This window comes from Perca flavescens, chromosome 16 (assembly GCF_004354835.1).
Source record: "Perca flavescens isolate YP-PL-M2 chromosome 16, PFLA_1.0, whole genome shotgun sequence".
Lineage (NCBI taxonomy): Eukaryota > Metazoa > Chordata > Actinopteri > Perciformes > Percidae > Perca > Perca flavescens.
The window spans coordinates 19,059,149-19,085,773 of record NC_041346.1 but is presented as its reverse complement, the minus strand read 5'-3'; the positions used below and the strand labels follow the sequence as shown (position 1 = coordinate 19,085,773).

General features: G+C 38.9%; 3 protein-coding genes across 3 annotated transcripts in view; 1 reads left to right on the top strand and 2 right to left on the bottom strand.

The window, feature by feature from the left end:
- Positions 1-7,867, bottom strand: part of dnm1a (dynamin 1a) — a 48,669-nt gene extending 40,802 nt beyond the window's left edge. The window contains exon 1 of the mRNA XM_028601136.1: positions 7,563-7,867. Within this exon, the coding sequence (XP_028456937.1) occupies positions 7,563-7,723 (161 nt within the window). The 5' untranslated portion in view covers positions 7,724-7,867. The remainder of the gene's footprint in view (positions 1-7,562) is intronic.
- A 6,549-nt stretch (positions 7,868-14,416) lies between these two features.
- ciz1a (cdkn1a interacting zinc finger protein 1a) lies at positions 14,417-24,131 on the top strand. Its single transcript, XM_028601081.1, has 16 exons — positions 14,417-14,578; positions 15,019-15,286; positions 16,412-16,539; positions 16,731-16,972; positions 17,897-18,014; positions 18,185-18,272; positions 18,475-18,569; positions 18,688-18,767; positions 19,500-19,706; positions 19,883-20,013; positions 20,113-20,206; positions 20,357-20,464; positions 20,560-20,685; positions 20,901-20,979; positions 21,131-21,252; positions 21,526-24,131. The coding sequence occupies exons 2-16, from the start codon at positions 15,117-15,119 to the stop codon at positions 22,039-22,041; spliced, it is 2,304 nt and encodes a 767-aa protein (XP_028456882.1). The 5' UTR covers positions 14,417-14,578; positions 15,019-15,116; the 3' UTR covers positions 22,042-24,131.
- On the bottom strand, positions 23,971-26,621 carry bbln (bublin coiled coil protein). The gene is made up of 2 exons (XM_028601083.1): positions 26,223-26,621; positions 23,971-25,155 (listed from the first exon to the last, which is right to left on the bottom strand). The coding sequence occupies exons 1-2, from the start codon at positions 26,299-26,301 to the stop codon at positions 24,914-24,916; spliced, it is 321 nt and encodes a 106-aa protein (XP_028456884.1). The 5' UTR covers positions 26,302-26,621; the 3' UTR covers positions 23,971-24,913.
- Between the last annotated feature and the right edge of the window lie 4 nt (positions 26,622-26,625).

The window sequence follows — 26,625 nt, the reverse complement described above, 5'->3', positions numbered from 1 at the left end:
TGTTTTCATCCCCTGACAGGGAGGTGGGGGATAAAAACACTCACACTCATTTGACTGCCAAAAGCACAGACTACAGATACAGAGGAGAGAAATTAAATAAATAAATAAAAGGAGCAAAACAGTCAGACAATTAGAACTGCAGATATATTTTTGCAACATGAAAAGAGACGATAGACAGTGACAAAAACTCAAAGAGATTTTAAGGTTACATCAAGATACCTTCAACAAGCACTTTCCTATAAGTGCAATCAGCAGTCAGTGTCTGTCTGAGAGCACTTTCACTTTTAACAGAAACATTTACCCATTATCTATCTATCTATCTATCTATCTATCTATCTATCTATCTATCAATCTATTAGGGTTGGTCGATATGACGATATATACCATGACACAATATAAATTTGTCCACCTCCAGAGATTCTGCATTAGTGTTTATATAGTGGCAGCTATCTAAATCAATAGGCAGGACTACTTTATAGCAATATTTTATTTTTATTGGATTTCTGCATCAATGTGACATCAATGACATTGATTTGTCAGATAATTTAATTCAGTAAATTAACCAAAAATAGACCCTCCTGCTTGGTTATTTTACCCATTTACAGTTTCTTAATTGATTTTCAATAATCAATAATCTGGGTAGGGGGAGGTCACAGACACACTGAGCAACACTGTTGGACAGTCACAGCTGAGCCCCAATCAGACTAATTTCTTTTATAGCACCTTGTGTGTAACTAATTAGTTGGAACAAAAAATATTTTATTGAATGAATAAACACACACATGTCTAGTAGGCTCCAGCTGCTGTTGAGTAATGACTCAGTACTTCTTTGTTATACACACATTCAGTGGTGTACAAACAATACATACACAGATACAAGGATGAGTGCTCACACACACACATAGATGACCTAATAACTTAAGTAGACTTCACAGTTTTCAGCAGTATAAAAGGGCTTTTCACATTGAATTGGTTTTGTGGAAACATATTTTCCTTAATAGTGCTGCAGTAGAACGTAGAATTATTCTAGTATTTCTATTTTAGAATTTCAAATGAATGTGTTAAATCACACATTTTCCCAGAAAACGTATACAAAACCTTAGTGACTAAAGTTGTTCAAATTGGTTTGGGTTATTCTCGTTCTGTATTTCCTCTCACTTTTGTTTTGCAAAACACGGGGCTCTGTTGGTCTCTTCATGTGAGTCGCATCACTTCTGATTCCCAGACACGGTGAGACAGTGAGCCTCATCTAATCCTGCTCATGCAGCAATAACAGTTCTGACAGTAGTGAACCAGCACAAGCAGGCAATTTGCCTTCCAAGCAGTATTTGGGTCTTAGATAGATGAGACTGCTTTTTGGTGAATTTTCACACTTACACATATTCTTGTGGAAGATGGAGCCAATGAAACAGCTGGTTGCTTGATGGTGGACATCCAGATTAGACCAGAGCCAATGGGAGAATGTATTGCAGGTAAACTGTGGCCCAAACAGAGATTAGTGGTAATCCTCTGTAGCAGTATCAGACAAATGGCCTCCTCTCTTCTTCTGTCTCTGACTGACTACTTTTTCTCTCTTACTGTGTCTAGCAGATTAATCGATGATGAAAATAATGGCTGGTTGCAGCCCTAGTACTAATCACAGGAAAAGTAGACACAATGTTCAGTCACTTATTTTTCCACTGACTATTTGTTTTTTACAAAGAGCCAGGAAAATGATGTAGTAGTTAAAGAGTTCATAAGAAGTTGTTCATTTCCAGTGGTATTTCCTTGAAAGAATGGCTAAAAGAGCAGAGTTAAAACCAACAAAGACTCATTTAAACCTAGATAAGGATAACTCTATCCATCCATACAATATCTGTAACCACTTATCCTTTATAGGGGGACTGGAGCCAATCCCAGCTTACACTGGGCGAGAGACGTGGTACACCCTGAAAAAGTTGGCAGTCAATCACAAAGCTAGATACAGATGAATGATTGTGATACTTAAATGATTGGAAACTGCACGCTGGCCTGGAGATTAATTTTACATTTTTGCAAGTTCAGCTGACCTGCTGTGCACTGACTCAAAGTCTCTTTATTATAATAGCAATTCATTGGAATTTATTAATTGGAGGTGCACCAACTGAACTCTGTCTCCCTTTTCTCTGCTATTACTACCAAATGACTCTATAGTCCCTTCCAGGAATCTTGCTAAGAATGAACAGTTAAAAATTAGTTTCTATCTAGGAAACATCAGTAAACTATGGAACCTGTAAAATAAAGTGTTACCTCAAGAATTCAGATTGATTTGACCAGTTACCTTAAAAAAATGACACAACCTGATAACTATTACAGTGTTTATTTCAACATTTAATTCTTTTAATTGGTATGCTGGGTAGTTTATCTTATCGCAGCATCACCCTCTATAAGTCATTAAAAGACTCTTCTTCTTTGTGTTTTTATTTCACTCCCTCCTCCTTTTATTTGACAATACAAGCTGTAATGGGGCACTGGACTGTCCTTGTCTTTCACATGAGTGAAGCTGCCTTTTCTGTGTTATGTAATACATGAAACCAGCTATATATCATTGACTTAATCTCTGCGTGGGGGTTGGAATAGCATGGCAGCAGGGAGAGAAAAACGTCTGTGTTGTGGTTTTATGTTCCTGGTTTGTGCTAGTGCCAACGGCCTTTACTGATAACAAAGTGCTTCAGTTGGCTGCACACCATGCAGCAGCAGCAGCAGCAACAGCAGCAGCAACAGCATCCTCCTGGGTTTGAGTACAACCCAGGAGAACGTCATATAGTATGTGATTTTTTTTAAACTAATTTCTCCTTTTGCATGCTGCTATCAACTAGTGCCCCCACACCCCTTAAAGTATTTTTATTTTTTTTTTGCAAAACTGTGCTCTTCCAGGGCCTTTTTAAAGGACTTGGACAACCATAAATTACTTTGTGCTAAAAACAAGGCAACCCTCCAATGAGAGGTGCAGCAAGAAAAAGCTTATAGTTGTTTCTTTAATCCACTATGGTGACAATAAACTAGGGTACCCTTGAATCTATTAGGATGATATGAATATGATACATGAAAAGCAATTCTAACTTGAAAGTGATCATCTATGGTATGTTCAGTATTTGATGTATTTTAGGGGAAAGCAGCTGTGGTGCTGATTTTGGAGAAAAAAAAACCCTGCTGTATTGAAAGAGCTGTCCGTGGTGCTGAAAGTGGACAAAACAAAACATGCAGTTGAGAACATACACTATGCTTTTATAAACATTATCCATACTAAATATGCTGCATGCTGTGGAACTGGTAAACTCTTACACTAATCTGTATGGTTGTTTATGTGACAGCCTTTCACACAGCATAATGAGTGGATTTGTACCTGAATTTTGTTTCTATAATCTACTCATCCAAATCAATAAAATAAAACATTTTCGGTGCAAATATGTAAAAAAGTAAATACAGTGTTAAAACTTTTTGCCTCCTTTAAGATAAAATGTCACACTGCTCATGTAATATTGTTGAATTTAGTCAAAACTAAGTCAACATGTGGAGAAATATACCGACTTCCACCTGCGCAGGTTTCACCCAGCTGGCATGGCCTGTGTTAGGCACTGGAGACCAGTACAGCTTTGTCTGTCCTAATGAGACTCATGGGAGGTTAAATGGGATGGGAAACGGGTGTTCAGACACAACCATAAGAGAGTGATGCTTCACCTGTGTGCACTGGTATAACAGATATAGCCCTGGAACAATTTTTCGATTAATTGATATAAAAATAATCAGCAACAATTTCTATAAGCGGTTCTTACTTCAAGTCAATTATAAAGCAGAAATGCAAAATATTCACTAGGTTTCAGCTGTTAAACTAACTGATTAGACGCTTTTGTATTGTTGTGAATTAAATATTTTGGGATGTTTTTGACAATTTGACTGTTTGCTGTTCTTGGGCTCTGGACATTTTTGTTGCCATTTTTCACTAATTTAAATTTAATGATAATTAAATTAAATTTAAAATAATTAATGATCAATTTATTGAAAGATTAAAAAATAATGAAAATAATCGTTACTTGCAGCCCTAAAAAGATATCCAACGCCCCAAAAACAAAATATTATATCATAATAATATCTCATAAATTATTTAAAGAAAAATAAATTGCTATTCATTTAAGAAGAAAAGAGCAAAGAACAGTCCCCAAAGGCAGCCAAATACATCTCAACTTGTCATTGTCCAAGACAACAAAGAGCATGAATGAAAACAATGAATGAAGACAAATATTGCAATGGCCAACATTGTTTCAGACGGCAGACTTAATAAAATAAGATAAATTACTTTTGTCTGTATCCCTGTGATTATAGTTTAACCTTGCTTACTTTACTTTGGACTTGAGCACTTAAATATTTTACAGCAACAAAGCACCTTTGAGGTAAATTTTAACTGAATGAGAGAAAAGGGCTGCGAAAAGGAGGTTGAACTGAGGTGATAAACAGAGAACTGAGAAATGAAAACAAAGGAAAGAACAGTAGACTCTCCGTAAAGACAAATTATGAAAGCAGGATCAAAAACCTCTGAAGGACAAACGATAAAAGGGAAAAGATCAATTTGATTGTGTCCTCAGATGTTCTCTCATACCATCAGCAGAGCATATCTCAATAGCTTGTCTACCACTAAGAGATTGGCTGTCCTTGTCCCTGAGTCCCACCTGCCAACATCAAAATCTAATCCAGCTGAGAGGAAAGGTGTCATGGTGAACTATTAGGAGTAACTGTGTCTAGATGTACAGTAAACTCCTTTTAACATGGTTTATATTAATTATGTAGTTGCCAATGTTTTCCTAAATCCCATATAACTTTATGTAGACACATTATAATATGCATGCTGTCACAGGTGAGAACAAGTAAAGCCAAACCAGCTTTAAACAGCTAATATGCCTTATGAAATAACTGATGCAAATGTATATTTGCCATTTATAAGTCTCTTTTACTTTGGTATTGCTTGTAAGCAGCGATAGCAATCAAAGGGAGAACAATGCTTTTAGTTTTTATTAAAAGTAAAAAGGATTAAAAAGCAAGCATCTTAATAACAGTCAAAAATATTTCTGTTCTGATAGAAAAATCTCTTGACTTTCTGAGAGGCATCAACGTGAATTTCTGAATGAGAGAAAGAGAGAGGGGAAGATAGAGATGGAGAAAGAAAGCGCTCTTACATGTAAACACACAGTAGGCTACAGCGTGTTGTGTGTGTGTGTTGATTCAGGCAAGATAATGCAAATACAATGGGCCACTGGCGGGGCAGAGGACTGGAGGGGCAAGAGGATGGGAGGACCTGAATGACGTCACTGCAGCTGGACTAGCAGAGCTCAAACTAACGCTGCATGACAGGATACTGTCTGCAGGTTTTACTGACACATATAAACAAATCATTCAACATCTTTATTACTGTTTAATGTCCTTGTAATAATATTTCCATTTTCCGCTACTCTGCCTATTGTCATGATCGTCTAAACCACTGGTCCCTTGGGCAAAGAAGCGTAATTAGGCACAAGCTGTTTCCATGACTACAGCTGAGTGAGTGCAGCAAAACCTGACTCTCCTAATGAGTGTAAAGAGATTGTTTAAATAGTAATTGTTCAAATTTGTTGTTTTAACTGACAAAAAGCAAAGGCTTTAAAGCAAGTGACAACTAATCGATCAGCATATTGTAATGAAAGTGGTGCATCTCCTCCTGGCTCTGTTTTCAAACTTTAGAAATTCTAGCCCAAGATGGGAGACTTTGGCCAACCACAGGTCATTTCAGAGAGAGGGGGCGTTCCTATTGGCTATTCTACACATGCATATGCCCATGCGACCGGAAAAAGGAGAGGGAGAGCTGCAGGACGAGGTCCCACTCTACTTCAAATTCTGTTGTTTTTTGCTTTCTCCCCTTTGCAGCTGAGCTGAAGACTACAACTTTGAAAATGAAATAAATCTGAATGTGCAGAGTTGAAAAGAAGTCAGCTCTCCAAACCTCTGTAGCCCACTCATCATCTCTGCTTGAGTCTAGCAGCTTGAAGCGGCATTAACTGCTACTAGTATAACACACTTGGATCTCTGACGGAACTGTCGGCGGTTCAAGTTGCCTTGTGGGTAATGTAGGCACCAGGATTTAAAGAAGAAGAACATATGGAATAAAAAACACAAATCTTAGTTTCTTCTGCCTATACTTTAATCCATTTGTTTAACTGTCCATTGTGAGTCTTAGTAGAGTACTCCTTTAAATCGCCTGAATGGCACTTAGGCTACATTGTCACCACTTTGTTAACAAAACTGATATCCCTAACTTTATGTAGGTTACCCTGACATGTAAACAGTGGGCTTGCCTCACCTACTACCTGCTAAAATGGGGATTAGCACTCAATGGCCATGAGGAGAACTATTTTACTCCACTGTCAAACAAATCTAAGAAAAGAGGTGAAAAAGCAGTTGCTGCACAGATGGATCCCTCTCTGTCCAGTGGAATATATTAAATGTTGTTGTGTAATACCCAGGCCTTGTTTAATATTGGGCTGAGCTGGCTTGGATCCACAGTGTCTTGACCTTGCTTAAGCAGGAAATACTGCTGATTTACACAGAAAATCTTCAGATCAAGTGAAATGCAAGCTACTGAGCTGACAAATAGTTAGTTAGTGACACCCATGTTGTGGCCTGCATTTAGTAAGCTTTACTTACAGCATAAGCACTCGCAGACAGATGGATGAGCTGAGCTGGAAGGGCTCAAAGCTCAGGTGGACTATCTCTCTCTCTCTCTCTCTCTCTCTCTCTCTCTGTCTCTATCTCTCTCTAGCTCTCCATCTATCTCTCTCTCTTTCTGTCTGCAAGGTCATAATGCAGCATAACAGATCACATTTGTTCCCCTTGCTTTGTCATGTATCAGCAGCAGCAGCAGCAGCAGCTCTGGCAGGAAGAAAACTGTGCATGTTTACAAGACTGAAATCTCTCTCCACACATGCACACACAGCAAGCATCATTGTGCACCCTTGCCTGGTCAGGATATAATAGCCTGAGGACTACAAAATGGTAGCCCAGCCAAGATAACAAACAACACATCCACCAAGCTGCCTGTAACTATGTGCTATACAGGAAGTCTGCGTGTAAATTGACCCTGCTTCTGTGACAGATGTAATAGGATTTATAATGATAAACATTGTGCAACTTTGCGTGATTTTGGACAAAATTATGAAGTTTAGAAGCTGGCTAGCATTCTGCACTCATACCAGAGATGGTTTGTCATATTAAATATCATTTAAACAGCAATTTGTTCCCTGAATGCATCAGTTCACAACTGAACTTCACTAGGGATTTATGTAGGCCTAACAATATAATCTCATCGCCTTGGCGTTGTGGAAGAAGACAGAGGGATTAAACGGTGAAGGGTGTAACAATCTGGACCGTTTCAACGAAGCCTGTGGCGGTGGATTGAAACCTGCCTGAGAAGGGGGATGGGGACTGGGATGTGTGAGATGTAAAAAAATAAAATAAAAGCGACTGCGGCCCCTTATGTGATGCACCAACACGCATCGCAGCCTGGAAAAGCTACTTACCTCCCGACGAAGTTCTCCAGCACCGAGCTTTTCCCCGCACTCTGGCCCCCCACCACGGCGATCTGGGGCAGGTCGAGGTTCGAGTTCTGACCGATGGCGGAGAAGGCATCCTGCATGCGGTTCACCAGAGGAATCAAATCCTCCATTCCCCTGTTCCCCATCTTTGCGATGTAATGGTCAGTCTATCCTCCTTGTCAGAGCAGGGAGGGATTTATTTCTTATTTTTCTCTTCGTCCCTCCTCGCCACTCTCGCGTTTAGAGGGCGTTTTTGGATTACGCCACACCGATTCACTTTTCGGTTTGCCCCGTCATTGACTGCGCCCCCTCGGTGTGTCAGATCACCTCAAACAGGACTCTCTCCACCACCGAACATGAACACTCCTCTCCACCAAGCGCAGCTGGTGGGGGGGGACGAGGAGGATGATCTCTTGTATTTTCTCAGGAGATAACCCTGCAGTTCTCCACGCAAACCGCTCGGGGGTGCACTGGTTTACTTTCACTGTGTTGTCTGTCAAATTGTAGCCTACTGTTTACAGTAGGCCTACATAAATTAAATATTTTACAGAGACTCTAAAGTCAAATCTTATTTGATTGCATTTAGAAAGGTGAAGGTGATACATTTGGCATCCAGTTTTTAATGTTATTGTGCAAACAGATGTGCAGATCTGTCCATGGTGCTGAATCTGTTAGCACCGTAGACAGAGGCCAGGGGGCACTCTACAACTGAGAGGGGGTTGTAGCCGATTCTGTGGTCTGTCCTGGGACTAGTGGTCGAGTGGTCTGCCCTGTGGTCCGTGTGGTCTGTGAAGCTGCTTTAGTATTGTCAAACCCTTTCCTGTCGTTTTGGCAGCACTGTTAGCTGGATAAATGTCAGAGATCACAGCCTTTTTTCTATAAAATTCACTATATCAGATATATTATGATTATTATTGTTGTTATTATTATTGGTAATGGATAGGTGTGGTCAGGACCAGCTAGTCTCTGGCACGGACCAGTGGTCTCTGGCAGGGACCAGTGGTCACAACCACTAGGGGCGCTAGAGACACTGGTCGCGACCAGCTCCTCAGTGGTCTTCCCTGTGGTCCCTGTGGTCTGTGAAGCGGCTTTAGTATTGTCATACCCTTCCTGTTGTTTTGGCAGCACTGTTAGCTGGATAAATGTCAGAGATCACAATCGTTTGTCTATAAAATACACTATATCATATATATTATGATTATTATTGTTATTATTATTGATAATGGAGATCCGTGTGGTCAGGACCAGCTAGTCTCTGGCACGGACCAGTGGTCACAACCACTAGGGGCGCTAGAGATATACTGTCTATGGTTGCGACCAGTGGCACAGTGGCACAGTGGTCATTACCTGCATCTTACTGGCACAAAGGGCACTAAAATTACTGGTCCTGACCACCTCCTCTGTGATCTGCTCTGTTCTTTGGACCAGTTGAGTGATCTGTGGAGTGTTTATTTTTAATACAACTTTTCACGTTTCTCAAAGTGTGAGCAGAGTCGCCTAATGTGAGAAGCCATAATAGTTTGTCTATCCAATGCTATTGATCACTATTATTAATAAAAATCATAATAACAATGATTAAATTATTATGACTAGTCGTAGTTGTATGAGTAGTACTATCGACTATGCAGGTCCATGTCTTCCTGACTGGTTTAAACTTTACCAATGTGTTGCATTTCCTAAATATTATCCTAAATATTTTACAGAACACATCACAAAGCTGTTCTGAACAGTGCTTTAGCAATCTTCCTGTAATAGAATCAGGCCCCATGCTCTTATTTGTCTTAACTCTCTGAAACTCTGCCTTAACATCATGGGCATCAAACATCTGGCTCGGCTTTGTGGAAGAGGAATACTCTTTGCATATTTCTCTAAGTTGCTCTGTGAAGTCATGAGTCTCAAATCTCACTTTACAGTATATCCATGGATCCTATCAAAGCAAAATGGGAAGAAGAGTTAGGGACAAATATATCAGATGCTATATGGGACAGAGCTCTAAGCTGGGTGACTGCGACCACTTCTTGTGCACGTTTGAATTTGATTCAGTTTAAAGTTCTTCACCGTATGCACTACAGTAAGTTTAAATTGGCCAAAATATACTCTGACATGGATGACATCTGTGAAAGATGTAGAATGGACAGAGCAGATTTACTTCACGTGTTTTGGTCATGTTCAAGGTTGAGAGAGTTCTGGGCTTCAATATTTAAGGTCTTAAATGAAGCCTTTGATTTAGATCTACAACCTTTACTTTACTTTTACTTTATACTTTATTAGTCCCATCACTGGGAAATTTGTCTTGGACACCGTGCATAGTCTAGTCATGCAAAGCAACACGATCAAAGTACATAAAAACACATGATCAAATACGTAAAAACACAATAATAATAAATCATTCACACAATACAGCATCCATTAAAAAAAAAAAAAAAAAAAAAAAAAAAAAGCACAAGAAGGCAGTTCACAGTATTTCATTTCTATTTAGCGCCTTGATTGCATTAGGAACAAAGGAGTTTTTTAGTCGATTAGACCTGCACATCAAGACCCTGTACCTCCTTCCCGAAGGTAATAATTTAAAATTGTCATTCAAGATATGTGTATCGTCTTTCACAATTTTCTTGGCATGATTTAGAATTGAAGCATCAAATAGCTCTTGGGGTGATCGTTCCCCCACACCCCCTATAATTTTAAAAGCCATGTGCACCAATCGTCCCAACCTTGATTTTAATTGGACAGTCAAATTACCATACCATGCCGTAATACCATATCTAATCAAACTCTCAAAAATAGACTGGTAGAACAAATACATAATTCTCTGATTTACTCCGAACGCTTTTAACCTTCGTAAAAAATATAGCCTCTGCTGTAACCTGGAACAAAGATTGTTGACATGAGAAGACCAACATAGTGCATTATCTATATAAACTCCCAAGTACTTATGTGAAGGTACCTGTGCAATGATATTACCATATATCATTACCGGACTATGGTCTCTTACACTTCTAGGATCAAAAATGATCTCTACAGTCTTGGCTCCATTCAGTATTAAAAAGTTATTATCGCACCAGCCAACAAATCTGTCTACCTCAGAGAAATAGTGTGAAACATTATCTTTCCTTTTTAATAAGCTTAAAATTGCTGTGTCATCAGAAAACTTAATAAAAAAAGTGCTCTCTCCAACCTAGCCCTACAATGGCCGTGTTTGGGGTAAAAGGGGGTGATAAAGGTCCAATGGGAAGGAAAGTGTTGTTGCTTTTGTCACCTTAATAGCACAACGGAGAATACTACAAAAACATCTTCACCACCAAAAGCCTCCACATGGCTTTCTGATATTATGATGTTTCTAAAAATAGAAAAAATCAAATACTTTCTTAGAGGATTAACAGAACATTTTACAAAAACTGGGATACTTTACTGGCTTACTTTGAAAGACTTACTACACGTCCCTCTTAATAACTGCTAAGATTTGTGAAGCACACTGATTACACTATTTGCTATCATGAGTAATAGAAGAAAGTGGTGTTTTTATTATTTTTTATTTTTTGTTTCTTTAGCTTTCCTTTCCTCAAGGGTTTGTTGTGGGTGGGATGGGGTTAATTGAAAGAGGTCTTGTTATTGACATTGTAATGTTGCACTTTATCTTCTCTAAAGCAATAAAAATATTTGTAAAAAAAAAAAAAAAAAAAAAAGAATAAGCATAAGGCATATAATCAATATGATCACACCTGCCATCAAAATTGGAAATGGCTTCTTATTGGCCAGGAACTGAATCACCAACAGTTTACTTCATTTCATTAGTTTAAAGGCAGTGGCCATGTAGCCATGGCATGATCGAAAAACCAATTGAAAATTAATCTTCAATTCTCAATGGAAGACACGGACCTGCATAGTCGATAGTACTACTCATGCAACTACGACTAATAATAATAATTTAATCATTGTTATTATGATTTTTATTAATAATAGTAATCAATAGCATTGGATAGACAAACTATTATGGCTTCTCACATTAGGCGACTCTGCTCACACTTTGAGAAACGTGATCCACAGATCACTCAACTGGTCCAAAGAACAGAACAGATCACAGAGGAGGTGGTCAGGACCAGTAATTTTAGTACCCTTTGTGCCAGTAAGATGCTGGTAATGACCACTGTGCCACTGGTCGCAACCAGTGTCTCTAGCGCCCCTAGTGGTTGTGACCACTGGTCCGTGCCAGAGACCAGCTGGTCCTGACCACACTGATCTCCATTATCAATAATAATAACAATAATAATCATAATATATATGATATAGTGTATTTTATAGACAAAAGATTGTGATCTCTGACATTTATCCAGCTAACAGTGCTGCCAAAACGACAGGAAGGGTTTGACAATACTAAAGCCGCTTCACAGACCACAGGGACCACAGGGAAGACCACTGAGGAGCTGGTCGCTCTAGTATGGGGTACTCTAGCGCCCCTAGTGGTTGTGACCACTGGTCCCTGCCAGAGACCACTGGTCCGTGCCAGAGACTAGCTGGTCCTGACCACACGGATCCATTACCAATAATAATAACAACAATAATAATCATAATAAATCTGATATAGTGAATTTTATAGAAAAAAAGATTATGATCTCTGACATTTATCCAGCTAACAGTGCTGCCATAACGACAGGAAAGGGTTTGACAATACTAAAGCAGCTTCACAGACCACAGGGACCACAGGGCAGACCACTGAGGAGCTGGTCGCGACCAGTGTCTCTAGCGCCCCTAGTAGTTGTGACCACTGGTCCCTGCCAGAGACCAGCTGGTCCTGACCACACAGATCTCCATTATCAATAATAATAATTACAATAATAATCATAATATATATGATACAGTATAGTGTATTTTATAGACAAAATATTGTGATCTCTGACATTTATCCAGCTAACAGTGCTGCCAAAACAACAGGAAAGGGGAGAAAATACTAAAGCCGCTTCACAGACCACAGGGACCACAGGGCAGACCACTGAGGAGCTGGTCGTGACCAGTGTCTCTAGCGCCCCTAGTGGTTGTGACCACTGGTCCCTGCCAGAGACCAGCTGGTCCCAGGGAAGACCACAGAATCAGCTACAACCCCTGCTGCTACAACCTTTTGTAGACTGTTTGTTTTTATAATGCAGTATAGGCCTAGGCCCTATATGTTTTTATCTATCTATCTATCTATCTATTTATCTATCTATCTATCTATCTATCTATAACGTAAAACGTGAATATACTATGAATAATATTATAATATACACACACAAATAAGAAATATATACAAATAAATGAATTAGTATAGGCTATATCCATTGTGTAGCCTATAGATAGGCTATACTACTATGTGTAGCTATACAACATATACAATGGACACAAACTTTACAATACCATTATACTTAGCATACTAGTACTGTATAGGCTACTACTGTTTACAGGCCTATAATGTAGGCCTACATAGGCCTATGTACAATGCAGTGCTTGTTTTGTTGTCTATTTCAGTATCTAATATCCACTGGAGGTTATAAGAATGATGTTCCACTTTGATTCATTATTTATTTTAGCTATAGTGTTGCAAAATGCAAAAATTTGAGAATCGAACACTGACCGTTCTAATTTTAAATAGGCCTACTACCATAAATATATATAAATTTATATAAATATATATAATTATATATATATATATATATATATATATATATATATATATATATATATATTATGGCATGCCATTTAGGAAATTATATATGTATATATATATATGTACATTTTGAATATATTGAATGAACCTTGAATATATATATATATATATATATATATATATATATATATATATATATATATATATATATATATATATATATATATATATGATAGTCTGAATATATTGAATGGAAATCTGAATATATTGAATGAAAGTCTGAATATATTGAATGAATGTCTGAATATATTGAAAGAAAGTCTGAATATATTGAATGAATGTCAGAATATATTGAATGAAAGTTTAAATGGAATCTGAGTTCATTGTTTGCCACCATCTTGTGTTTTTGTTGTGATTAATCCTAACCGAAATGTGATACTATGAGCGAATAACCAAGAAATCTAGTGTCAGCAATTTTGAGCAATGAAGAGATTATTAACACACTGGCCAATGCATGTACGGACCAGAACACTGGTAGCGGTAACCGTATCCAGTACCGTTCTTCCAATGAAGAAGTTTATTCACTTTTTCATCATGGAAGACCGAATGAAAGGAACCTTTTTTTCAGGCAGGTCCCTTTCATCAGGCTTACATCAACACGCCTTTCATTCAATATATTCAGACATTCATTCAATATAGTCAGACATTCATTCAATATATTCAGACTTTCATTCAGTATATTCTGACTTGCATTCAATATATTCAGACTTTCATTCAATATATTTAGACTTTCATTCAATATTCAAGGTACATTCAATATATTCGAGGTTCAATCAATATATTTGGACTTTCATTCAATATATTCAGACGTTCATTCAATATATTCAGACATGAATTCAATATATTCAGACTTTCATTCAATATATTCAAGGTTCATTCAATATATTCAGACTTTCATTCAATATATTCAAGGTTTATTCAATATATTTAGACTTTCACTCAATATATTCAGAAAAAGGTTCATTTAATATATTCATTCAATATATTCAATATATTCAAACTTCACACACACATATATATATATATATATATATATATATATATATATATATATATATAAATACATAAATATATAATAAATTATATATATATATAATATTATATCTATGACCACTAACTTATCTAAATGCAGACATTCATTTTCAGTTCTCCAGACAACCACCGGGAGGACAGAGTGCACTAACTTCACTACGCTGGGTTTCTGCTTAATGCGAGTCGCACCGGGACAGAGAGCAGTTATTCAACCTTTTGCTATAATTGTAGTTGGATAATCACCAATACTCGCTACTTTCCTCTTTGAGAAGTAAGTCGTAACAACTGTGGCCAAGAAGGTAAAATGTAGAAAGTACCCGAGAGGGCGCAGCTGGTTTATCTGTGAGTTATCTAGCTAGCTAGCTAGTTCGATGCTATGCTAAGCTAACTTGTAGGGTTCAGTTAACGTTACTGAGCGTGGTTAATGTAGCTTCGTTCATTTAGCAGGTGTAGCTTATTCAATTATTTATACATTGTGTTAGTTCTTGAATAGCATGCTGCCCTCTTTCAACAACAATTTGTTAAAATAAGATAAGGAAACAACAAGCAAATTGTTGTAAGCGTAGCTAGCTGCTAGCACTAGCTAATTGTCATCGCGAAAGCGACCTGTTGTCTGAGGAGGTGCGCACTGTTATTGAATGTGTCTTTACATTCAATAGTTTTTCTGACGGTTAGGCACATACTCACACAAGCTTTTTCTCTTTCATTCAGATATATTTTATTGTAAGGAGTGTCAACACATTGGCACCTCACAGCTGCTGGTCTGTCAACTCACGGTGTGACGTTAACGGTGGAAATTAAAGCCCGTCATGTTCAATCCACACATCCATCAACAGCAGCAGCAGCAGCAACAACAGCAGCAGCAACAGTTTCACCAGCACCTGCGGCAGCTACAACAACTTTTCCAGCAGCAGCCTCCACCTCCGCCGCAGCCGCCTCCTGGGCATCATGTCTCCCATCACCACCACCAGGCACAGCGGTAAACACGTTAATTTGAGACCGGGGATTATACAGGGCCTTCCGTATCAGATATGTATGGCTGGCGCCGTAGCTGAGTTGGAAGCCCTGTCGCACACATGCCAGACTACGATTCCGGGATGATTGGAAATCTAGCTATAGATGTGCAGTATTTTAATTTAAATAGAATATCTATTCAGCTTCCCTATTAATTAGTCCATTGGTGAAGGGGCATTCAGCCAAGGCAGTGATTTGTTATGATATTATCTATGAAGTAGTAAACCTATGAGCTAGAACCTGCAGCTATACAGTAATATTTCCATCGGTCCCAATCTAGCAGCACTGGCATACCTTTTTATAGAAAGTTATTAACTCCAACTAAAACAACATTGTCTTTCTGGAGCAGATACTTATCCGGTTGTCATACAGTGTTATTAAAAGTTTGATTATTGCCATGCTCTGTTATCTGGCCTGCCCAAAGGTAGTGTTGATTAACTGCATATTGTATATACCACTATATTGCAAGATTACTGTCCCCAGATCACCTCTGTTCTGATCTTCACTTCTAGTAAAACCATAAAATACCCTGTGGGCTTCATGTTACCTGCCAGCTTTTGTTACTTTAATCACCTTCAATCCTCATAAAAACTCAGGTCAAGTCAAATAGGTCTTCTTTTTTATTGTGAGAAGGAGCAAAAGCAGCAGTCGGTACAGCTTTATCCCACCAACACTCCATACTGTACCTGTTGTTTTTGACATATTCCCATGCTGTCATTCCATGCTACCCCCCTAATGTTTGGAATGAAGAGGAGTTCTGATTAACGCTAATGCATATCATAGCTGCTACGCAGTTACCCATAATCAGGAAAAATAGCACAAACAGCTTGTGTTTGTATTAGGACAGAATAATTGTATGCAGGTGTCCATGTCAAGTCATTTTCTTTTCCACTCAGTATTTTCTACTTCAGGATATCAGATGATTTCACAATATGTGAAATGTGTGTAAGATCAATTTCCATGATTCCCAGAAGGATCATTTGGCCGAAACACTGAGTTCTTTAGCTACAGATTTCAGTGAGTTGTGGTTAGGATGGTTATGTCTTATTAAATTATGCTGCATTTTTCCTCTTGTTTATTTGTCACACAGAGCCATTCCTGTCGCTCCCCAGACAGCCCCTCCTCCCAGGATGGTCAACCTGTGCCAGGCAACCCAGACTACCATCCTTGCCCCCAATCCCATGCTGCAGGGGGCCCTGCTGATGCAGCAGATGCAGGGTACAGTTTTGATTATAGTGAAAAGACAGCAGCATCTGGAAATCATGAAGAGCAGTAGAATTTGTATTTGGCATTTTCATAGATAGTGTGTTTTAAAGCATTGCATTACTAACTTACAAGGGGTTATCATTTTTAGTTTGCCTATTTTCTTTCCTCACTCGTGTCTCTTTTCATGCTTTGATTTCATGCAGGTAACATGCGGGCTTTTGGGATGGCTGGACAACAGTTCCGTCAGTTCTTCACTGCTAGATCCAGGTCGTCTCTGCTCGGGCCAGTTCCCATGGGCATGGCCATCAAGTCCCCCATGATGGGTTTCCCAGCTGGTCGATCATTCCACCCACATGCTCGCTACTACAACAACAACAACAACAACACCACCACCACCACCACCACCACCACAGCCTCTTCTTCCTCTTCTTCCATCACTATTGCAGTAAATATAACTGTATTTCTGTATTTTTTTCTGTATATCTGTATCCCCACAACCAGTCGAGGCAGTAGGCCGCCCACCAAGAGCCAGGGTCTGCCTGAGGTTTCTTCCAGTTAAAAGGAAGTTTTTCCTTGCCACTGTCACTCCAAATGCTTGCTCTTGGGGAGAATTGTTGGGTTTCTATAAATTAGTGTGGTCTAGACCTGCTCTATCTGTAAGTGTAGTATAAGAAGTAGTGTTGTGTCCTGAGATAACTTCTGTTGTGATTTGACACTATAAATTGAAAAACAGCATCACTCTAATGAGTACAATCACTGTGTAGGTTTTCAGTCCAGCTAATACACTACACTAGGGTTGCACAGTTGAAAAATTCAAATCATGCTTTACGACTGTGCTTGATCTTGTATACAACAAGTATCAAATCATTAGTTTAAGTTTACAACTTCCGTAAAAGCTTTCATTGTAATGAAGGAATATATGACCGAAATATTCTTTTATGTATTTTTAATAGTCTTTGATAAGCTACATCAGGCTTTGGCTTATTGATAGTAGAGGTGAAATGATAAATCAATGAGTTGATGGACAGAATAAATCTGCATTAATTTAGATAATCAGTTAGTCATTTTAAGTAGTTTTTTAAGCATAGAAGTGAATAAGTTCCAGCTTCTCAAATGTGAATGTTTACTGATTTTCATAGTCTTTTATGATAGTATACAAAATATTGTTGGGTTTTGGACAGTTTATAGGACATAAAACCCCATTTAAATATGTCTACATTTTATAGACCAAACAACTAATCAAGGACATTTACAAAAAAAGGTTTCAAATGCAGTATTTAGTTCTTTGACAACATTCAAACAGACATACTTTTAGGTGCACAGTATATTTATTTATATTTGTAATTCTGTTGTCTGTCTCTTTGTGTAGGACTCTGCAGCTCGCCAGCCAGACAGGAAGAGGGACAGTGAGCAGATGGCAGCAGAGAGCACAGACAACCAACCAGCAGCTAACAGTACCAATGAAGCCACTGACAAGACTGAAACAGGTAGAGCTGCAATCCAACCAGCACTGAGACATGCTAATGGTTTAAGGTGTTGTAGTGTGTGTTGAATGCCATATGTGACTTTCAAGACTTCTCTTGAAGATTAGTGGTGAACATTTGTTTGTAGATAATGTTTTTCGTCTTTGTATCCAACATGTCTTTTCTACCCACAGATGGTGCCATGGGAGGAATAGATGAACCCACGCAGCCCTCTGAGGAGCAACTTGAAGAACCTGTAGTCAAAAAGCAGAGGACAGAGGGGTAGGGAAAACATTTTTATTGCTGTGAAGGTAGTTGTGCTAGGAAAACATTTTTATTGCTGTGAAGGTAGTTGTGCTAGAAAATCTTGACATTCCCAGAGCATAACATCTTATCCATGGAAGTAGCAAAAATACCCAACCAAAAAGTGGAAATGTGGGGTGCCCAGCAACCTTGACATTTGTTCTTGTTGTTTTTCCCTCAGGTCAGAGGAACAATGTGTTGTTGAGACGATTGCAGATGCAGATGGGGAAATTCTGTCTTCAGAGTGTAACAGCAACACAGACAGCCAGCCTGAAGGTAGAACCCACAGAAACCTAGAGTAGATGGTTTAAAATACTTCACTTTTTTTATTAGGCAGTAATTTAATCTAAATGTAATGTAGTTAACTTGAAAACTTATTGAATTATTTTCCCAGATTGCATCCTTCTGGAGGAAGAATGCTCCACAGGAAGATCAGGTGTTGTTGAAGCACTGGAGGAGGGCAAAGCTGCTGAGGTGAGAGGAGCCTTTATAGTCAGGTCATAGACAAAATAATGTTAATACTAAATCAGAAGATTTATTGTCATTGTGCAAAATGAACGACATTTTTAGCAGCAGTTTCGCCCAGTATTATAAATCTAAAAGACAAGACATAAATAGTAAAACAACAAATTAAAAAGAAATATACAAAATGTATACACACAGAATTTGAAAGAAATATATACATTAAAAATCAAAGACATATACACACTAAAAGTACTGGTTATTGGTTATTGCACATGGTCCGTATGTGAAGGTGTAAATGTGTGTGAGGGGGTGCTAGTGAGTGTCTGTGTTCAGTGTGGTGATGGCTTGTGGAAAGAAGCTGTTCCTGAGTCTGTTTGTCCTGGTCCTGATTGACCTGTAGCGCCTGCCAGAGGGCAGCAGGTCAAACGGGGTAGGCAGCATGAGAGCAGTTTTGGATGATTGCCTAAGCTCTGCTGAGGCAGCGGGATGAATGGATGTCCTTCAGGGAGGGGAGGGGGCAGCCGATGATCCTCTGCGGTGTTGACCACTCTCTGAAGCTTCTTGATAGATTGAATGATAGATTTTGAAGTAACTAAGTCACTGCTACAAAGGTGGGTCACGTTGGGCTGAATGGTATTTACCAATACTTGTCGAACTCTCGCGTACAGTATATTTCTGTCATATCTCAGTTAAATAAATGCATGACACTGGGTTTAGTTCTGGTTTGCAACCTCTCTGTAGGTGCGCAGCTGTTTGTCAGCCCCGTCCCCATCTGCCAGGCCGAGTGAAGATGACCAGCAGGTTGATTTACTCTCAGAGGAGATGCCACAGGGCAAAGATGACCCTTTGGCTTCACCAGACAACCAGCCGGAAGAAGAGGATGGTGTAGTGGAGGGCGCCAGCACGTTCTACTGCTACCTCTGCAGCATTACCTGCCACAACCAGCAAGTAGGTTAATGTACACAAACACATCAACATACATAGGCCATAGTGGAATGTATTTATTTTTTTTGTGTATTCAGTTGCTTGTGTTTGAGAATGTGCAAAAGGCTGAAAGTTGCAGCAAATGTATGATTTTGTTTTACTATTTTCTCTTCACTGTGTTTTTGTGTGTTTTTTTGCAGAACTTCAGGAGTCATATGAACAGTGTTTCCCACCAGCAGAGGATGATGGAGATTCAACACATGAGCAATGCTTGCCTAGTCACCCTGCTGCCACGAGTGCAGGAGTCTCTACAGGACGCAATCAAAGATGGGTCAGTTTAAAACATGCAAATATGCGTTTTTTGTTATTTTTGAACCCATTATCAATTTTGAACGGTGAGAGATAATTAGTTCATCTGTGTTTTCTGCAGAGAGAAGAAAGCCGACTTGAAGCATTGGTGTGCCACCTGTCACACCCACTTCACCAGTAGCATCATGGACCACCGTCGCACCGAGGAGCACAAAGTAAAGCTGCTCACTTTATAGATACGGCCATTTACGTGGTGTTAATGATAAATAATAATAAATATTTTGAAAATAGTTGAAACAGCTTTTCTGGTTGCTTTTAAATGAGAATAATCCAAAATGATCTGGTATCTCTTCATCTCTCCTCAGCTTGCCATAGCCATCTCATCCTGCACAGTCTGTAAGAAACACTTCAGGACCTCCCAGATTTTTGTGGAGCACTTGCAGTCCCAGGAGCACAGACAGAAATTAGAGAAGGTATCTGTGCTTGTATTGATTTAAATCAACAACACACAAGTACTTTCCCATTGATGAAAAGATGAAGTATCCATGCTGTACTTGCTGTTCACTAGCTCCAGGAGCAGGAGGGCTGCGAGACCTTAGGCAAGCTGACGGCTATGGACACAGACGGCTTCTCGTTGGAAGAGGTGGAGGGCAGTGAGGTGGAGGAGGGAGAGAAAAGACAGATAAATGAACAGGTGATTTGCATATAATTTGTTTTTGTTCGTAATTTCCTTCCATTGAGGCAACTGGTAGTATTTGCATTTAAATGGCCGGTACGTTTTACATCCCAAGGTTTAACTTAGTTCAACATCACTCTGACATAAGATATAAAATAACACTATTAGTACCTCATACTCTGTGCATTTGTTATACAATAGTTATTTACTGTGTCTCTGGTGACTTGGTACAGGATGACTGGTCCTCCCTTAAAGAAGTCACTCTAAAGGACATAGCCAGTGATGAGCAGTATGACTCTGACACAGTCTACGGTGAGTGCCGGCTAACTCCTGATTGCTGCATAATTCATTTTGTTCTGTCTTCCTGCATGTTATTTTTGTTTGGGTTTACTGATAATATTCGGTATTATTGTGTTCTATCACATTTGAGTGAAATTTTATTCTTTGATATCTTTTTCCTCAGGGTCCAGTTTTTTTGTTCCAGTAGCAGGTTTTATCTGCAGACTGTGCAACAAGTTTTACCACTTTGAATCGTCTGCCCTACACACCCACTGCAAATCAATCAAGCACTTTGAGAACCTCAAGGTTGGTTTTTGATGACTTAACTCACCTTGTCACCACTACGAACGAGGGAGTAGCTGGTATAACTGATTACATGTGGCCCAATGGAATTATTGTTCTACTTGTTTTCTAAAATGAACTATTGATTGTATAACCCCAGCCTCAATCCAAGCGAACATAAGCTCTTGATGGGCTGGTGTGCATTACTATGCATGTAAAATTGATGTGCATCAATGTGTGTTATCCTCGAGGAATTTCCATATGTATTTGCAGTATTGTTATGCTTTCTCTTCTCAGAGGTACAGAGAGTTGCTGAGTCAAAAGAGCGGAGCTGTTGAATCTTCCAGAGAGTCTCTCCTAGCTGCAGACAGCCTCAGACCCGTAACAGAAACCACTACAGACTGTACGGATGAAAATTCCCTTTCTGATGAGACTGGTTTAGTGACCAACCTGAACTCCATCCAGCCCATTATTACACTCACCCTGCAGACAGAAAACCAGCAACAAGCAGAACCTGACCCAACCTCACAGGACTTGGTCAGCACCTCAGCGACCAGCACTGGCAACACAGACCAAGAGCTCAGCCTCCACATCAAGAAGGAAGAGCCCACATCCCAGGTCTCTGTAGTTCTGGAGAGTCCAGCTGAGCTGCCTGCTGGTAGCAGAGAGGAGCCAGACTCGGAGCCAGCAGATGCTGCTGAGGATGCAAATAGAGACGAGGAGAGGGAAGCTCCTGCTGTCCCAGGGAAAAAGAATGGCACAGGGAAGGCAAAACCCAAACGCAGGTCAGGCAGGGCCACAAACAGACGCTGAGTCACCGATAGGATGTGGAAAGAGTGGAAACCTGGCACAATCGTAACCTTAGGACAGGATGTGTCAGTATGTGAAGAGATTCTTCCATGAAACCGAGACCAAGACGTAAACAACCCTGCCTCTCTCCATGTTGGGACTTTCTGAATTAACCACACACCAACAAATAGGTAGAATGATGGTGAATCACGGTGGAGCATGACTTCTTATGTGATGCTCTTCCAGGGGGGAAAATGTAACACCTGTCAGCTGTTGCATATATGTTAAATCAGTGACGGGTGGCTAAGTATCTTAATATTGGCTACCAGAGAATGATGTTCTCGAATCTCCAGCCTCGCCATTAGATTACAGCAATCAAAATGAGATCATTATAAGATGTAAATGTAGCTCAGAACAAACGCTTTTCCTTCCATATTAACAAATCTGTAAAAACTGCATTTATGCTGCCTAAAATGACCCCTTTTTAATTTTAATTAGGAGAAGTTTCTTATTGGTTACCTACTAGAAAAAGGGTCACCTGAATACACATGCTGTGTCCTAATTCCATACTTGGTACTTCAAATCTAAATGGTGTCAAGATGAAGTATGCATAAAACGTCAGTTGCACTATTCTGCCACAAGGCGAAAAGGAAATGGAGGAGCTGTTCACAGATCATTTTTGTGAACGCCCCACATAACTACTGGATGACTTGCCATGAATTTTAGTACAGACACTTGTCCTCAATGATGAGGGCTCATTGTCAGCTTTTGCTAATTTTCTAGCAAGTTAGAAATGATTGTTTATAACCTACAAGTGAAGACCTTTTCAACATTGCTAACCATGTTGTGGCACATGCTTTTAGCGAGCTGAAATGTAGAATCTAACCGGTTTGAGCGGGTGGCAACTTTTGTTTAAAGAGAGGGTATTTTGGCTTGAGTGTTGAGCAATGCTGAACCTTGAATCTCATCATAGCTATGTTCAGGGCTTTTGATTATCCTTTATTTATTTTTTTGACATTTTGTGTTCAAGTTGATGCCGTGTTTGGGGCACAGAAGTTGTCAGCAGCTGTGGCCTTCTCACTGAAATAGTGCGGGCAATGGGAAGTTCTTTTGCGCAATGAAGAGTTCAAAATGTGTTGGCATTCAACACAATCTGTAGGAGCTGATGTAGTATTGAACGCATGTCAACAAAATCTGTAACATCTGCACACAGTCATATGAAAGAGAAATTTGAAAGCTTGTCAATCAAGGCAGATATATGCTGCTTGAAAGTATGTAAAGTTGTTTTTTTCTTCTTGCTGGGTGTTGTCTTCAGATGATCCACACAGACTTTTAGCTCAAAATTGCATAAAGATAAAAGTACTTGCATTTCATGGATTGTGTTGGCATAACTGATTTTTATGCAAAATCATGTTTGATGTCACATTCCCATTTATATTTGCTAGTTTGCCTACATAAAAAAAAAAAATTCCTTTCATTTCCATGGAGTTACAAAGCTGTTAGTGGTAGCTATTTGTTTCCTCCAGTTTACCATTGCATTATTTTATTTTTAGCTATACACTGAACAGATGGAATCAATTGAGTTAATGTAAGGAGGATAAACCATGAAGTGTCTGTAGGTATTTATTGTAGCAAATTGTCCTTGTAAACTTTGAACTCTGATTTTAAGCAGCAGTAGATTATCCTAGTTTTAGATTATACAAATGTATAATTTTGATTTCAGCAGTCACGAAGCTTCATAATTAGTGTGTTGTTCTGGAAACATTTCATCCTATGTATTAGAAAAGGATATTTTAAACCACAGAAGTGGTTGGATGACGCATGTAGCAACTCTTGTAGTTATGGTGGCGGCTGTCACATGATTTGTACGACATCATATTCTATCTGAAAGAACGAGACACAAAACTGTTTTGAGAATGGAAGGGAGCAGGAGATAAAAGGAAGTGTAAAGGATAATTTCAAACAAAGCTGTATGTTTTTATTTTTATTTAGCTACTGACTAAATGAAGGTGAACAAACAGATGATGTTTTCTAACTGCTGGATGTTTTATGTATTTTTGGATTTTTGTTTTCAGTCATTTTAATTTATATTAAAATGTCTGACAATTCCCAGACTTTGTTGACTTCATTTTGACATTTTGGGCTAACACTTAATATACACAAACATTTATCAGCTCACTTATCCTAAACAGATTAATGATAATGAACAGGACAGCAGATTGACAGTTATACAGTCATGCTGCAGATCAAACATTAATACACTGGTAGACATCTGTAGTGTTACACATGTTACTTTTTAGGATAAAATAAACAGGAACAGACACAAAAGCTATTACAAATCTCAATTTCAACACACCACAGCCCTATGGGCAATGAGGACATACTGAAGATCATTGGAGAGTCTGCAGTAATGTGTTTGACAGGATGGGTAACCACAGATAGCATGTTATACTGGTCATTGACATGATCATGTGCATCTGTTTTTTTTTTTTTTTTTTTTAATCCTGGCTTTAGAATTTGTTCTGTGATGTCCCACTTGGACCTTAACAAAAAAAAAGAGGGGACATTGCTTTTTAAATGTCAACACATGACTTAGATTTTACTGCAATAGTCCCAGGTGACTATGGTGTGAAACTTGTTTAAGAAGCTGCTAGAGATCAATAAACTCCAATCTGCTTAGGAAACAAACATCACGGTTCAAAAAGAGGGAAAACTAGATCTGCTGATGGGGGTGTAAATTCACAGAAGAAAATTGATGGGCGACGCAGATCAAAGGTCATTAATTCAACAGACAGATAAGGAGTCGAGTCAACTTTCATAAATATTTCCATCCCTGTATTTTACTGAACTCAATCTCCTCCCCCCACACACACACCACACACACACTCATCATCACTCATTTGCAATCTCCTTTGTCCTTGTTTAAGTATTCCTTGCTGTTTGAGGAGGAGTCTCCGTCTGCAGGACAATGTTCCTCCTGGCTCTGGGAACCCAGCAGTTGGGCCCTGAACTCCAGCCGGGCTTGCCGGTTTGACTCCAGAAGCTCGTGCAGTTTGCCATTAAGTGAATCATTCCGATCTTCCAGGTCATCGAGATAGGAGTTGATCTGATCTAGCATGGAGTTGATGGCTTCATACTCTGTGGATATGCAGCAGAGAGATGAGTCATTTCTGTCAGACAGAGTTGTACAGTAAGAACTTCCTTGCAGCGTAAAGAGTTTCTGGTCTTAAACATAAAAGATGTAATTAGGATGTACAAAAGGATTTCTTTATACCCGCAATACCCCCATTATTTTAGACATGCTTAATGATGTCAAATTACCAATTTTTGACTTCCTATAACTATCAGTAACTGTATGGTCTAATGTGTAAATGGCTAGCACAGACAGGCAAGAGGGCAACCTAAATCAGAGCTACAGTATGCTTTTCTTAAGCTTAAACAAATATTCAGCATTTTTTTCACCCATAGCTGCCAATCCCCAGGATGAAATTTTCTACGAATCAGAGTAGATGTAACCTGTTACAAAAATAACTGTATATGGGTATTAAGAAAGACAATACTTTAGACAACTTCATAAACAATACAACTAGATCTCAAGAAATAAGCAACAAATGTGGACTGATACTGCTTTTTAAGGCTGTTAAAAGCATATAGCAGAAGCTTGCAGATATTATCAGTGCATTTCCAAACACAATTCCCATCTAATGTTTACAGTACTTAACAAATCCACTGAAAATACAACAAGCAATAAACAATAGAGCTAAGTACTGCAACAGTTAAGAGCATAACTATAGAACAAAAATATGTAAAAGACACTATGACAAATATGTATAACTGTTTTAAGTCTGTGTACGGTTTTCTGCAGGGTGTGCAAAATATGAATCTGGAAACAGTTCTAAGTATATATACAATACACAGATGTCCACAGACAGCAAGCAACACAACTGTTGTCAATTTGAGAGTGTAACGTTACCTATAATGATATTACTGAAGATTACTGCAGATATATATAGTATATATATAAGTTCAACATTCGACGTGTTACCTGACATCAAGTGGAGGTGTCATGACCTTGTTCAACACAACGCAGTGCTTCGGGAAAGTGACTTTATTGACCAAAGATCACTGGAACTGCACACTGAATTAGCTAGATATTAGTATGTAAATATACATCGATAACAATAAATGAACACATTAGCACTTACCTTCGTCCTCGAATTCATCTTCGTCGTTGATAATAGCATCGTCAATTGGGATGTCTGGATCTCCATTTGGTCCAGACATTATTTAACTTTAAATCTTCACGTTTATTACTTTAAAATAGTTAGCTGTCCTAACTGTATGCTGTTAACCTAGCTAGCTGGGTTGACAGGTAATTAGCATTAGCAAACTAACGTTAACAGTTAAAATTCAGCAAAATGAATGAACAAGTTCACCGTTAAATGTATAATTTAACGTTATTTTCTTCTTCTTCGGATTTTTATTGGCGGTTGGCAAATTTAACGTCAGATAGTTTGGTTCCAGGAGAAAGTCTCCAACGAGGATAGTTGTTAGGTTGTGGTTCGGTGTAGTTGGCTAGCTCGAAGTGATGCATTATGGGAGAAATGT

Excerpts from the sequence above, each read along its gene's own strand:
- ciz1a (XM_028601081.1), top strand. The coding sequence starts at position 15,117 with ATGTTCAATCCACACATCCATCAACAGCAGCAGCAGCAGCAACAACAG. Across the intron at positions 15,287-16,411 it reads CACCACCACCAGGCACAGCG|AGCCATTCCTGTCGCTCCCC; the intron begins GTAAACACGTTA and ends TTTGTCACACAG. Across the intron at positions 16,540-16,730 it reads GCTGATGCAGCAGATGCAGG|GTAACATGCGGGCTTTTGGG; the intron begins GTACAGTTTTGA and ends GATTTCATGCAG.
- bbln (XM_028601083.1), bottom strand. The coding sequence starts at position 26,301 with ATGTCTGGACCAAATGGAGATCCAGACATCCCAATTGACGATGCTATT. Across the intron at positions 25,156-26,222 it reads AGATGAATTCGAGGACGAAG|AGTATGAAGCCATCAACTCC; the intron begins GTAAGTGCTAAT and ends GCATATCCACAG.